Below are 16,700 nucleotides of genomic sequence, written 5' to 3' on the forward strand. Positions count from 1 at the left end.
TAGACAGTGGTGCAATCACCTTGAGCAATTTGACATTATCTAGTAAAGATGAGGATATGCATGCCCCTCAACCCAGCAATTACACTTGGAGACAGAGTCCTTTATACAACTGCACAAAAAAGATATACATCATAGTGATCATTGCAGTATTGCCTGTAGCAGCAAAAACAAAGTTAACTAGAAACATAAAATGGAAACACAAACACGATCTAAGATACACCAACATGAAAACTGATACATCACAGGGAGAATGAATAAATGGTGGTATAATCACAAAGTGGGATACAACTAAAGCAGTGAAAATAAACTAGACTATATAACTAATATGAATAAAACTATAAGACAATTTTCAATGAAGGAAAACAGTTACAGGATATAAAGTTTAAAAATAAATAATACATAGTATTTTATGTACAAACACATGTAAAATATTTTTGAAAACTGAATGGAAACAAGAAAGATCCAGTTCAGAATAGTAGTTGCTTCTGGGTAGGAAGAGAAAATGAGACCAAGAGGCTGCACACAGGGTTTCAAATATATCTGTGATGCATTATTTCTTTTTTAAAAAAACTTGAGAAAAAACATTTTAGTATAATAAATTTCACAAGAAAGTCATTTTCTTTAATGGAAAAGATATTTAGCTTAAACTACAAGAAAGTTTGCACTTCTAATTATTTCCTTTTTCTTCATCTTCTTTTATTTTACCTCTATGAAATTTTTAAAAATCCCAAGTCACAATCATAGATGATTGGGGAAAGGATTAGGTGATATGCCAGAAAAATCCCAGAAACGTTCATAATTTGTTCAACTTTACAGAGATTTTTCTCCCTGAAGATTATGTGCAGGTATCAAATTCTAGGTTGCTGAGCTTATCCCACTTAAAAATGGAAAGACTGGAAATGTTAATTTGAGAGATACTAGCAAATAGTATACTCTTTGGATATGCTTGCTCTGGAGAGTATTTTTCAAATGTGGGCACAGAACTATATATTAAACATGCCTAATAATATGTCATTGAACACTTTCTCCAATAAATAAAGAGGGCAGATGAGTTTCAGACATCAGATTTTTAGTCAGTAAACTGCTTGAAACAGGTTGATTCTTCAAAGCAAATCTTTTCCCCAACATTTAAATTATTCATATATTAGATTTATATTAATATTATATTATCACTTTCTTTTAAAAAACTTGTTAGAATGGGTACAAGACTGTTCAGTAACTTTTTAAGATAAGAAATTAAATAACTTCAGAAAGAAGATATTAAGTTTCAAAGTAAAAGATACACTTCCCATCAATTCTTCACACTGTATGCTAGAGATATAACTCAGCTATGATTTTACGATAATCCTTATTTTCAGTATTTTGTTTGAAACCAAATCAAGATCCGAGGCATGTTGCTGACCACTATTCACAGAGAATGAAGCAATGAGTAGCTGGGCATTAGGTATAATCTTATTTGTTCACATGGCAATATCACTTTTGCAGAATGAAAGAAAGAAGGAAAGGAAAAGAAAAACTCCAGACATACCTCATCATTACTGATTCATTAATCTATTACTGATTTCGCAAGGCAGGCAATAGTCCTTATAAATATATTATACACATAAGAGGATAAAAGGAGATCAGCTTAAGTTCAGATAAAACCAAAAGAAGTTAACAAAACACTTCTGAAGGTGTGATTAAAATGAATTCTTAAGTATCTTCTTATCTGCCTTTTAGTAGGCACAACTGACATGGAGGCATATTTCACTATTTTTATTTTTTCTTTACCAAGAGAACTTAACTGACAATGCTAGGGAAAACAAACAGACTGCATTTCATTCCACTATTTAATTTTTAGATATGACTGACTAGGAGATGATATTGAGCAGACAGGTAAAGTCAAATGAATGTTCTATAATGAGAACTAATCGAGCTTTGATCCGTTTTTTCCCTCAAAACTTAATAAGCAAAAAAACTTAATAGAAAGCACATCTATGAACATAAATGCTACGAAGAACAACAACGTAACACATAGTGTACTGGTTACATTTAGTGAATCTCAATCTTTCTTTTGCTCTTATTTTCAGAGGTTAAAGAAAACAAAATTGTATCATCGCTGGATGGACATGATCAATGCATGACATATGCATGTATGGAAATATCACAATGAATTCCATTAATATGTGCAAGTTATATGCACTAGCAATTATAATGAAAAATTACATCATTCTTTACATGCTTGTTTAAAAAAAGTAACACTTAACAAAGATAAGCAGAAATTAGTTATCATCAACAAGCAAATTTTTAGTTATTGAGATAAATAAAGCAACATTCAGCTTTATGTTCAAATGTGTCAACAACTAAAACTGTGCTTTAAAACATTTTCTGGAACCCCTTGGTAAAGACAGTGGGAGTCACATTACTGTGTATCCCAGCTATAAGTTATAAATGTCACTAAAAATCACTCAGTTTACCAGAGTAATCCATGGCTCAATCCAGGACAAGAACAAAAGCAGGTGGGCCATGAAGAGAGTCCCTAGGTAGAGTTAGGTAGTTCATGTGTTTCAAAAGAGACCCCAGCACATGGGTGAACAAAATTCTATCTCACTGCCACTCCAGCCCAATAAAAGATAACACCTCTGGGTAATGCATCAGTCCAGGAAGGGTGACTTGTTGTCATTCACACAAACGCATCATTAGCTGAAAGACTGGTAATGTAGAAGACACTTTCTCCCAGAAGAGACCCATAACAATTATTTCGCATTCACAGCAAAAGAAGAATCCAGGAAACTTTTTATGTTCTCACTGAGCAGAAATATCAGTACTATGAAAAGTCAGATTCATTGTCAAATTTAAAAGGATTCTCAGAAAAGTACAATGACAGCTCTCTTAGGAGACATATAAAAGTACACTTGAGTTATGTGGCACTAAGCCAAGTAGGAAGAAAGTTTTGATATCACAAACTCATATTTTTTTAATGTAATGTTAGAATTATGGCAGATGTAGTTAAACACACCATACTAAAACTTTCTTTTCTTCTTCTTCTTCTTCTTTTTTTTTTTTTTTTTTTTTTAATTTTGGCACAAAAGATGATTGAACTCAGGGACATTTAATTGAGCCACATCCCCAGCTCTTTTTAGTTTTTATTTTGGATCTTCCTGCCTAGGTCTCCAGAGCCACTGGGATTACAAGTGCACCACTGCACCTGGCCTAAATCTTCTTATAAGAATCTCTGTTTTGAGATTCCGAAAGTCACTTATGTCACATTTGCCTATGTGACTATGATCTTACTCTGTTCTAATAAAAATCACTACATATATATATGTAATACATATATATAAAATCTCACTATATACAAACAGCATACAGCATACATGACCTAAATAATAAATTACTTGCTTCATTCTTAAAATATGGAAACGTACATCTGAGAAAGTTTTCCCCCTGAAGTAATTAATGAAGTAATAAGAAATAGCTTTTGTTTACCAAGACAATTCCCATCCTAACTGCTTTCTTTTTTCCCCATGTGGTTTTATATCTTCACCCTTTTGAGAAACATTCCTATCTTACTGTGAGTTATCTGTGCTTATGAGAAGGAAGAAGAGTCAAGTGAGGCATAAAAGAAAACTCAACTGTTATTATATTAACTCAGAACTAGATTTTAAACTTAAGAAGAATCCTGAATACTTCAAAATATGATACAAAGTTTTATTTTTCTGAATTAAGAGATAAATTCCTTTGATATGGAGCATGTATTTCAATAAAGTTTATGTAAGTATTCCAAAATCCAAAAATCTCTAAAATCATAAACACTTGCTTTCAAACTTTTTGGGTAAAGAGTACTCAGCCTATAGTAGATATTTTTCAAACAACTACCTAATTATTCATAAACATTATGTTTTATATCATGTCCTTTCCTCATATATGCATGAACTATATAGTACTACACTTAATAAAAGATTTCAGAAAACTGGCTTTAAAGAACTTTATGTATTAATAATAAACTCACATTCTAGTTACATATTAAAATTAATTACCTTTTGTAGACTGGTAGGATTTAGCTGAGTTTTATCTATTATTTTCACAGCAACCTAGAAAAGAGAATCATTAAACTGTATTTGAGACTATATATTTTAATGATTAAAAACTTAAAAAGAAAATGTCTTGTGTTTCATTCCTAACTATGCATTATTTAATTCTATTTGAGTATTCACAAAATTGGTAAAGTTTTGAAAACTTGTCAGCCTTAGAATATATTCCATTGACCTGTCTTTAACCTATCTGATCCTAAGTCAATGAAATTAAACCTTTGCTATTTATTCCAAGTTTCCTTTTTTAATGTAGAAATCACCCCATATCTTAATTGTTTACTCATGATCTCAATAAGCAATAAATATGGGGGGATGGCTTATAAATGTGCAATAATTTAAGTATTATGGGAATAAAATGATTACATGAATATAGAGATTAGCTATGCAAGCTTTCTTACAGCAAACTGACAACATGGATTTGAATATCACTGAAGGCTCTATCTGGTGTTGCCTGTCTGAACAGTTCTTGGGGTTAGAATGAACTAAATTAAATGGGAAATGCAATAAAATTATATATAAAGTGAAAACTTATTAAAGTCATTTTATGGTTGAGATTTTTAAAAATAATGTTCTAATCAGATCTTGTAAGCACTACATAATACAAATGTGGGCTATTTATTTAAATGAAGTCTTTTACCCAAATGTACAGATATAAATATAAAATGTACAATGTACAAATATATAAATTTTTATCATATAAGTACAGATTATTTAAAACACAAGGGATTTTAGAAATTCAATTCTTTCACCAGCTGAGAAAACCACCTATATAGCAATACTTATTTACTGGGGTCTCTAAACAAAAACTAGTGAGGAATTTTCTACATATTTACACTTAGCTTACCTTAAGCTAAGAACTTAAGCTAGCCTTGTTCCTGATATTAGTAGTGATGATAATCCGAAATGTACAGAGAAAACAAAAAATAAAAGACAGAAGGCTGAAAGCTGCTCATTTGCAGCACACTTGATTTGTAAGAGATGCTAACATGTAGGGGTGAGTCTTTCCTAAGTGCTACAAGGTCAAATTTTACACCAGGATATAGATCTGTTTACTAATGTTCCATTCACATGGAACATGACATGTTGCAACTGTCATTTATTCCTCAACATCAACTATTAAGAAAGCTCTTTCACAACACTCTGGAGAGGTCCAGGCAAATATTAAAAGGCATCATGAAAACTTACCTCTCTACCAGTTAGAACATGTCTTGCCAATTTCACTTTGGCAAAATTCCCCTTCCCTATTGTTTTTTGTAAACGGTAATTTCCAATGTGAGGCTGTTCATCTGTTGCTGAAGTAATGGAGTTTCTACACCGGGGGATGTTCTGTCTGCTACTTGATTTGGTAGGCTGGATATGTGGTTCCGTATACCCATCCACAGATGTATGCTAAGAAAAAAGGTATAAGATTTCAACATTAATTAAATTATACTATAAAAGAACAATTAAAAAGACTACAAATAATTTTCATTAACAGTTATTCCTCAATGAAAATATACTATGCTATACAATTTTAAAGTCTGAGCATTCTATTCACAATTTCTTCTTGACTTCGACTCCTTTTACTGGTAAGTTCAACCATTTAAAATGAAATGTTCTTCAGTTTCAAGTATACACTTTTATTTACTTACTTTATTATTTTTGCAGTGCTGAGGGTCAAATTCAGGGCCTGTGCATGCTAGGCAAGTGCTCTATCACTGAGTCATATCCCTGGCCCTTAAATGCTTTGATTGAAAAATGGAAATGGGAAGATAGCCAGATACTTAACAGACCATTATTGCTATAGAGGGTATTGCCCTTTTACATTGAATGACAGCATAGACCAAGATTGTTCATTAGAAGGAAAGAATATCTTTACTCTGAAGTCAAAACAACCTCGTGACATAGAATACTTCACTAAACTAGCCCAGCCACTCAGGATAGCCATTTCATGTTCCCTTATATTTCTTGGGTATATAACGACCAACTGATCAAAGGGTGCCTGCTGCAAGTATACCTCTAATCAAATACTGCCTAACCTCTTCCCCTAGCTCACCATGCCCAGGTAAGATGCATCTATATCCCTGTCCAGGTTCATGGTTCAAGATCCTTTGCATTCCTCCTTAGTGTTGTTTTTGACACAAAGATGTCACTTGTCTCAGTCTCATGCTAGCCTATAATTGCAGTGTATATCTGATCCTGTTCACTTGGGGGCTTAGTATGTGGACTCACAGGTTAAGGTGCCTAACCAACTCTGTTTCTCTAGTTCTGATTATTTATGCTGCTAATTTTGTCTGCTTTATGACATACATAAAAGCTCTTGCAAAAATACAATCATACATGACAAACTTAACGTTTTTCTCTTCCTTCTTAAAAAATAGCTGCAGATGTGCTGGAATGTGGCTCAGAGCACCTTACCTGGCATACAGGAGGCCCTAGATTCAATCCCCACCACAGTAAGTAAGTAAATAAATAAATAAATAAATTTTTAAAAAATAGCTGCAGGTCAAATTAAAAGAAGGGATATCTTATTTGTAAAGTAACTAATTCAGATTCATGTTGCACTAACCTATATAAGCAAAAGCTTGTCTAACACATTATCAGCACATATTTCATTTCTCTTTCTCCTTGATTTTTTCACTGGTGCAAAATTACACAATAATAGTTGGATTCATTATGCCATATTTGTGCATGTATATAACATTTATTCAATCTCCTTCCCCAGTACCTTCCCTTCCTCTCTCCCCCAATCCACTTACTCTACTGATTTCCCATCTATAATAATTATTATTTAATCAGTGCATTTCATACATATATATATATATATATATACAAATACAACATATATAAGGTATATAAAACATATAATATATATTTGCAGGATTCATTGTGGTATATTTGTACATAAACGTAGCATAATTTGGTAGATTCTGCTGAATAGAAATCTCTTAAAAGCAACATCAGTGTGGAGAATCCTCAGAAAACTTGGAATGGACCCACCTTTTGACTCAGTTATCCCACTCCTCGGTTTATACCCAAAGTACTTAAAATTAGCATACTACAGTAACACAGCCACATCAATGTTTATAGCAGCTCAGTTCACAATAGCTGGATTGTGGAACCCACCTAGACGCCCTTCAACAGATAAATGGATAAAGAAACTGTGGAATATATACACAATGGAATATTATTTAGACATAAAGAAGAGTAACATTTTGGCATTTGCAAATAAACGGATGGAATTGGAGAATATCATGCTAAGTGAGATAAGCCAATCCCAAAAAACCAAAGGCTGAACATTTTCCCTGGTAAGTGGAGAATAATATATAATAGGGGTGGGGGTGTGGGGAGTGAGAGAAGAATGGGTAACTTTAGATTATGTAGAAGGAAATGAGAGGGAAGGGGATATGAAAAATGGTGGAATAAGACAGACATCATTACCCTATGTACATGAATGATTGCACGAATGGTATGAATCTACATCGTGCACAACCATAGAAATGAAATGATGTACCCCATTTGTGGACAATGAATCAAAATGCAGTCTGTGAAAAACTTAAAATAAATAATTTTAAAAAAAGAATGAATCTATTTACCAGTCTTGTGCAAAGCCATGATTCATACTCATTTTTCTATTATTACTTTCTGATTTTTTTATAAATAATTTCTTTGTTTTAATTCAGCTCAGGATTCAGGTGTTTTTCTGGGTCTTATACACAACTGTAGCCTCTGGCTTCCTTCTGAATTAGAGGGCCCTTGGGGGCATTCTTACCGTAACCTGTACTTCCATGTAATATAGCATCCATCACAACTTCCATGATAGCATCCATCACATTGTACTATCATTATACAATTACTGGTTACTGGCACTCTACCATGAACAATTCTAGAGCAAGGATGTTTTCTTTTCATCTCTATAAGCGTACCACACTGCAAGTGCCAGATATACAGAAAGGATTCAATAAATAAATAGTTCTCAAAGTATTATCCTAGACCAGCACCATCAGCATCATCTGGGCACTTGTCAGAAATACGAATTCTCCAGTCCTGTTATAGGTCTACTGAATAATAAACTCTGTGGGCAGGTTGCAACAATCTGTGTTTCAACAAGCGTCTTCTGATGCATACCACATTTGAGAACTACAGCAATAAATCACGTGAAAAAGAGTTATTTACTGTCTCTTAGAGACTTTTCTATTATCTGGCCACAAACAAGATTTTAACTCCATTCAATTCTAAGAGTTAACAGATTGCTATAATATTTTCCACAAATGGCATTGACATTTCTCTAACTGAGCTTGTTCTACAGGGAATGCTAACTTGTCCATACTTCAATTCAATATGAATATTCCTCCTTTATGAAGCCTTTTGTCTTTTCACAAAGCAGAGTTTACTCCTCTCTTCTGTTGCTACTTTTATATCCAGTAAATATTTCCACAATTGGAACCATCACACCATCTTATAATTATCTGTCCATGGTCTATTTTTTAAAATTTTAAATAATTATCATTATCATCATCAATAGCATCATTATTTTTCAGTATTGAGTTTTCTCCCCTAGCCCTTTTTATTTTTTATTTTGAGAATTTTTTGAGGTGCTGGGGATTAAACCCAGGATCTCATGCACGCTAGACAAGTATTCTACTACTGAGTCAGATTTCTCTGCCTTATTTTTTATCTTGAGACGGCCTCAATAAGTTGTCGAGGTTGGCCTCAAACTTGTAATACTGCTGCCTCAACCTCCCAAATTGCTGGGATTACAGGCACGCACCAGGTCTCTTTCTGCTATAAATCTAATAGTCCCAAACCTACGTAATTTAACGTAACGTTAGGGACAAAGAAGGCACCACTACACATTACATTGAAGGGGTTTAATATGAGTCCTCATACCCTGGACTTTTAAGGAATGATTCCTTGCTGTCCACATCTGAGATGTGTATAAGAACAGTATTAGTTAAAATACTTGAGATGTACCCGGCTCCTAAAGCCAGTTATAGGTTATATCCTGATGCTAAACCAAACTGACTGAATTTATTAGTTCCAAGTTTCTGTACCCTTTCCTATGTAACTTTCCAGTGCCCTCCCACTTAAGGTAGGGTAAAATTCCCAGTCTCTGGATTCAGTTATGTCATTTTCTTTGGCTAACAGAATAAATTGGATGTAACAGTTTATGAAAGACCCAAGCAAATCTTCAAGTGCTATGTTTCAACTTGCTCTCATAAAATTCTGCCATCACCATGAGAAGAACTTATCCAGGATGACGTCAAAGGAAGATGAGATATACGTGGAGAAGAACCACTCCCAGCTAAGCCCAGATCAAATCAACCGACTCCAGATGACCCTCTGACTCAAAAGAAATAATAAATGACTGTTGGTTTAAGCTACTGAGTGTTGGGAAGATTTGTTACACAGCAATGAAACCAAGAAAGCAGACTGGCAGCTTCTCAGCAAGGTGGGTGAACAAAAAAAGGGGCGGGAGGACTTTACTGGAATTTAAAACTGGACATTCAATGCAGATTGGGGACTCAGGAGGTTCCCAGAGGCACAGCTGCTGCTGTGGCCGGGCCAGAAGCACAGCAAGAGCAGTCCCTCTGCGAGCAAAGTGGAAGGGTTAGGGAATTAAGCGACCTGCATTTTTAGGAGGCCTGAGGCATGCTGTGTACAGAGAATTTAGAGGTCAAGGACATTCCCCAATCAAACTGAAAGGCACACTGCATGATATCCTAGTGTAGGAAAGAAACTGCCATCTCTCTAGGCAACATGCGGAGAACAAAGGAAGGAACCATTTTGCAGCCATGACTTGGGGACCAGCAGCTGAAGGAGGTGATTCCTGGAAAACCCAAGTTTGGCCCAAAATATAGGCCCAGTAAACACACACTGCATGCTATAGAGTGAGTTTACGTGACCAGGAGAAAATCAAACTTGGACAGAGGTTTACACAGGGGACAACCAGTTGTGGAAACTCACCTGGCTCTACTCCTATCTTTCCAACCTGACTGCTTGCAGGACCTCAACTAACCAGGAATTCAGAAGGGCAGGGGCTGGAGAGATTGAGTTTGGAGACTGAACTAAAGACCAGGAAACATTGTGGGGGCGGGGGCTGCAGGTCATGTAGGGGACTAAAAATTGGCTCTTCCCCACACAAGTGGAACCGAGGAGAGATACCTGGGGTACAGCCTTCCAGCATGGACTGGCAATTACTAGGCCCTGGAGATGCACTGACTTAAAATCTCCAGACCAACTGGCATACAGTGAAGAACCTGGAGCTCACCTAAGGCTAAACCTGTCTCCAGTAGTTCTGCCTAAAGGATTACCTCTCTCACTCCAGCAATCCAGGGGTGGAGCATCACATTCCAGAGGACTCCACCCAAAACTGCTGCCAAGAGAAGTTAAGGATCTTTTGAATTCCAATGGAAAGAATTCTTTAACTTATCAAGGTTTTTTTCTTTTCTTTTTTCCTTTACTGTTTAATTGTGATATTAATGGTACATGGACATTTATACACATTCATATTTTTTTTCTCATTTCTACCATTTTTGAAGCTAGTTATTTTTTCATGGATCAGTTTTATAAGGACTAGGATGCTTGACTGAAATATTTTAGTTTAGTTTTGTTTTATATTCTTTTATTTTTATTTTTAATTTAAAATTTTTAAATTTTATATATATTTTTTCTCTTACTGATCTGTTTCCCTTGATTGTTTCCCTCTTTTCTTCCACAACAATCTCTATTGTCTCTTTCACTCTTCCTTTAATTTTTTACTTCTGTCTTCTTTCTTCTTACCTCATACTCATCACATACTATATATATCACTTCTATTCTTTCCCTGTCCACCATCTGAAATTGTAAACCCTTTTACAAACTTGCTGTTTTCACGGTCGGCAATAACTGATCATATTATTTCTGTTTATTGTTGTAATTTATGTTGCAGACATGACAGTAGGAACTATTTGGCTTAATGCTGTATATGTTTACACTGGTGGTTGTTATTATTTGTCTCCCCCTAAACAGTGAGGCACTAGAAACCTTCAGGGACACTATAAGTCCACAAAGTAGAATCTACTGCCTCAGGTCCATACTGTTAGATAGGTAGACACACAACAACATGAAAAAGGGAACAAATTGCCCCAAACTAAGGTACTCCAATAACAGAATCCATCGACAGAACAGTGGAAGAAATGTCAGAGGATCTTAGAATGTACATGGTTAAACTGATCTGCGAAGTAAACGACAGCATAAGGAGTGATATCAGAGAGAAAATAAAGTGAAAGACTTCAATAAGGAGAGATTCTGGAAAAAAAAAAAGCAGAAATTCTTGAAATGAAGGAATCAATAAATCAAATTAAAAATCCACTTGAAAGCATCACTTGGAAGACAAAGTTTCAGACAATGAAGACAAAATATATAATCTTGAAAACAAAGTTGACTGTGGAGAAAAGATGTTAAGAGACCATGAACAGAAATTCCAAGAAATGTGGGATAACCTGAAAAGACTAAATTAAGATTCACTGGGATAGATGGAGGTTCAGAGATAGAAATGAAAGGAATGCACAATATTTTCAATGAAATAGGTCAGAAATTTCCCAAACCTAAAAAATGAAGTGGAAAATCAAATACAGGAGGCTTATAGGACCCCAAATATACAAAATTACAATAGACCCACACCAAGGTACATTATTATGAAAATGTCTAACATATAGAATTTTAAAGACTACCAGAGAAAAAGGACAGGGAAGCCAATCCAGATCTCAGCTCATCTCTCAATCCAGACCTTCAAAGTCACGTCTTGGAATATTATATACCAAGCTCTTAAAGAAAATGGATGCCAGCCAAGAATACTACACCCAGCAAAATTAAGCTTCAGAACTGATGAAATAAAACCTCCCATGAGAAACAAAAGTAAAAGAATTCACAACTAGAAAGCCTGCACTACAAAACATACTCAAGATATTTCATGAAGAAGAAATGAAAAATAAAAGTGAAAACCAACAAAGGGAGGAACTATGCTAAAAGAACAGTGAATCAATGGAGAAACAAATTCAAACTAAAAACCAGAAATAAATCAAAATGACAGGGAATACAAATCAGATCTTAATAACATGGAATGTAAATGGCCTAAACTCATCAATCCAAAGACAGAGACTGGCAGATTGTATTCAAAAACAAGACCCAACAATATGCTGTATCCAAGAGACTCACCTCATAGGCAAACATATTCACAGACTAAAGGTAAAAGGATGAGAAAAAATGTATCATTCACATGGATTTCGTAAATAAGTAGGGGTTTCTACCCTCGTATCAGATAAAGTGGACTTTAAGTCAAAGTTAATCAGAAGTAACAAAGAAGGACATGTCATATTGCTTAAGGGATTGCTTAAGGGAATTATACATCAATAAGACACAATTGTAATTATTTATGTCCCAAACAATGGAGCATTAACATACATCAAAGAAACCCTTCTCAATTTCAAGAAGCAAACAGAATAATACAACACAATAATACTGGGTGACTTTAACATACCTCTCTCACCACTGGATAGATCTTCAAAACAAGAACTAAATAAAGAAGCTATAGAACTAAAAATGCAATTAATAATTTAGATTGAACAGACATATAGAGAATATTTCATCCATTAATGACTGAATATACTTTCTTCTCAGCAGCACATGGATCCTTCTCTAAAACAGACCATTTCTTAGGCCACAAAGCAACTCTTAGCAAATACAAATATATATACACATATATATATGTGTGTGTGTGTGTATATATATATATATATATATATATATATATAGAGAGAGAGAGAGAGAGAGAGAGAGAGAGAGAGAGAGAGAGAGAGAGATAATACCTTGCATCCTATCAGATCATAATGGAATAAAATTAGAAATCAATGGTAAAATAAAAAAATAGAAGCTACTCTACACCAGGAAACCAAATGATACACTAATGAATGATGAATGGATAGCAGAAGAAATCAGGGATGAAATAAAAACATACTTAGAGGTAAATGAGAATGGCAATACAACCACAAAATCTCGGAGACATTTTGAAGGCAGTGTTAAGAGGAAAGTTCATTGCACTCAGCTCATTCATTAAAAAAACAGAAAGTCAACAAATAACCTAACATTACATCTCTAGAAAAAAGAACAAATCAACACCAAAAGCAGAAGGAAGAAAATGATTAAAATCAGAGCTGAAATCAATGAAACTGAAACAAAAGAAACAGTCTTAAAAGACTGGCCAAAAAAAAAGTTGGTTCTTTGAAAAATATCAAGAAAACTGATAAACTGTTAGCCAAGCTAAAAAGAAAAAGAGAACACTCAAATTTCTAAAATTTGCAATAAAAAAGGAAATATCACAAAGATACTACTGAAACACAGATGATAATCAGAATCTATTTTGAAAATTTATACTCTAATAAAATAGAAAATCTTGAAGACATTGACAAATTTCTAGAGACATACGACCTACCCAAATTGAATCAGAATACAAAAAATTTAAACAGATCAATTTCAAGCAATGAAATTGAAGAAGCCATCAAAAACCTATCAAGAACGAAAAGCTCAGGACCAGAAGGATTCTCAGACCTTCAAAGAAGAATTAACACCAATCCTCCTCAATTTATTCCATGACATAGAAAAGGAGGGAACCCTTCCAAACTCATTCTATAAAGCTAGTATCACTCTGATACCAAAACCAAAGACACATCAAGGAAAGAAAATTTCAAACCAATCCCTGATGAACACAGATGCAAAAATTCTTAATAAAATCCTGGCAAATTGCATGCAAAAACATTAAAAAGATAGTGCACCATGATCAAGTGGGGTTCATCCCAGTGATGCAAGGCTGGTTCAACATATGAGAATCAATAAACATTATTCATCACATCAGTAGACTTAAAGACAAGAATCACATGATTATCTCAGTAGATGCAGAGAAAGCATTTGACAAAATAGGAGCATCCACTCATTCAAAACCCTAGAAAAACTAGGGATAGTAGAAACATACCTTAATATTATAAAAGCTATATATACTAAACTCAAGGCCAACATCATTCTAAATACCGAAAAATCAAAAGCATTCCCTATAAAAACTGGAACAAGACAGGGATGCCCTCTTTCACTACTTCTATTCAATGTAGTCCTGGAAGCTCTAGCCAGAGCAATCAGAAAGAAGATAGAAATTAAAGGGACACAAATCGGAAAAGAAGAATTCAAACTATCCCTTTTTGCTGAGGACATAATTCTATATTCAGTAGACACAAAAAACTCCACCAGAAAACTTACTATAACTCATAAATGAATTCAGCAAAATAGTAGGACATAAAATTAACACCCATAAATCAATTGCATTCCTATACATCAGAGATGAATCAACTGAAAGAGAAGTAGATAAACTATCCCATTAACAATAGCCTCAAAGAAAATAAAATATTTGGGAATCAATCTAACAAAAGAGGTAAAAGATCTCTACAATGATTACTACAGAACACTAAAGAAAGAAATCGAAGACGACCTTAGAAGTTGGAAAGATCTCCCATGTTCTTGGATAGAAAGAATTAATATTGTCAAAATGGCCATAGTACAAAAAGTGCTATACAGATTCAATACAATTCATATTAAGGTTCTAATGATGTTCTTCATAGAAAAAAACCCATGAAATTATTTGCAAAATAAGAGTCCAGAATAGCCAAAGCACCCCCAGAAAGAAAAGTGAAGCAGGAGGTATCACAATACCAGACCTTAAATATTACTACAGATATAGTAACAAAAACATACACAGCACCAAAACATACATGAAGACCAGTGATACAGAATAGAGGACACAGAGACAAAACCACAAAAATACAGTTATCTCATACTAGACAAAGGTGTCATAAACATATATTTGAGAAAAGATAGTCTCTTCAATAAATGGTGCACAGAAAATTGAAAAGCCATATGTGATGAAATAAAATTATACCCCTATCTCTCACCTACCCAACTCAAAGTGGATCAAAGACCTAGGCATTAGACCAGAGACCTTGAATATACTAGAAGAAGAAGTAGGTCCAAATCTCCATCATGTTGGTTTAGGAACCAATTTCCTCAACAAGACTACAAAAGCGCAGAGGTAAAACCAAGAATCAATAAATGGGTTTGTATCAAACTAAAAAGCTTCACAGTAAAGGAAACAATCAAGAACATGAAGAGAGAGTATAAAGAATGGGAGAAAATCTGCCACCTGCACCTCAGATACAGCATTAATCTCCAGGATATATAATGAACTCAGAAAACTTAAAACCAAAAAATTCCCAAATAACCCTATCATGAAAGGGCAAAGAAACTCAAAAGATAATTCACAGAAGAAGAAACATGAATGGTCATCAAATATATGAAAAAATGTTCAACACTTCTAGCAATTAAAGAAATACAAATTAAAACTACACTTAGATTTCATCTCACTCCAGTCAGAATGGCAATTATCAAGAATACAGGTAACAATAAATGTTGGTGAAGATGTGGGGCAAAAAGACACACTCATACATTGCTGGTGGGACTGCAAATTGGTGCAACCCCTCTGGAAAGCAGTATGCAGATTCCTTAGAAAACTTGGAATGAAAGCACCATTTGACCCAGTCATCCTACTCCTCAGCATATACCCAAAGGACTTAAAATCAGCACAATATAGTAACTCAGCCACATGAATGTTCACAGCAGCTTAATTCACAATAGCTAAGCTATGGAACCAACCTATATGCCCTTCAATAGATGAATGGATCAAGAAAATGTGGTACACAGACACAATGGAATATTACTCAGCCATAAAGAAGAACTAAATCATGGCATTGGTGGGTAAACAGATGGAACTGAAGGCTATCATGCTAAGTGAAGTAAACCAATTCCAAAAAATCAAAGGTTGAATGTTCTCTCTGATATGCAAATGATGACTCACAATAGGCAGAGCTGGGGGGGGGTGTTGAGAGGAATGATGGGAAGGGAGGAAAGGGAACAGGAAAGACAGAAGAATGAAATGGACATAACTTTCCAGTGTTCATATATGAATACAAGACCAGTGTAACTCCACATCACATACGACCGCAAGAATGGGAAGTTACACTCCATATACAGATAATAGCTCACATACATTCTACTGTCATTTATAGCTACAAGGATTTAAGAAAGAAAAAAGAAAACAATATATAACCGCAATATATTATGTAGTTCTGATTATAAGACACCATCAAAATAAACATTAAAAAAATATGTGTCTTTTCACTGCAAACACTTAGAAGCACATCTTTCCTTGAGAGGACTCCAAAGAAGAGTTTAGGGTAGCTGATCTTACTCCTTCCTAATCAATAGCTTAATTCGCAAGTAGAAAATCTGGCAAGAAGACAATTTTGCTCAGGCTAGATTAAAGAGTGAATTTAATTAGAACCATCCAAACCCTAAGGTTGTCAGATAGAAGAAGTTGTGTTAGCTTAATTGTAGCAGGTATCTGAGTTTTAATTTCCACCATTAGCTGAAAATGAATTCAAATCCTGTCATTCTTTCTTCACGTCATCCACTCAATCCAGCAGACCTTGACTTCCTTCATTTTTTCTGCAGCAGTGGCAACCATGGCCCTAAATCTTGCCCTGCACTTGCTGTGTAGTCAGAGTAACA

The 16,700-nt window shown here is 34.6% G+C and overlaps 1 protein-coding gene across 4 annotated transcripts in view; it reads right to left on the reverse strand.

Moving 5' to 3' along the window:
- The window catches only part of MARK1 (microtubule affinity regulating kinase 1), a 155,127-nt gene that overhangs the window by 56,176 nt on the left and 82,251 nt on the right, over positions 1-16,700 (reverse strand). For 3 of the 4 annotated variants that reach the window (XR_013758219.1, XM_079106786.1, XM_079106785.1), the window contains exons 2-3: positions 5,259-5,462; positions 4,020-4,073 (exon numbers count right to left, since the gene is read on the reverse strand). Coding sequence is in view for 2 of the 4 variants with exons in the window: in XM_079106786.1 (XP_078962912.1) it covers positions 4,020-4,073; positions 5,259-5,462 (258 nt within the window). In the remaining 2 variants the exon portion in view is untranslated. Of the gene's footprint in view, positions 1-4,019; positions 4,074-5,258; positions 5,463-16,700 lie in introns of those variants that run through there. The other variant, XM_079106787.1, reaches the window with a different exon arrangement.

This window comes from Sciurus vulgaris (genome assembly GCF_902686455.1).
Source record: "Sciurus vulgaris genome assembly, chromosome: 12".
Classification (NCBI taxonomy): Eukaryota; Metazoa; Chordata; class Mammalia; order Rodentia; family Sciuridae; genus Sciurus; species Sciurus vulgaris.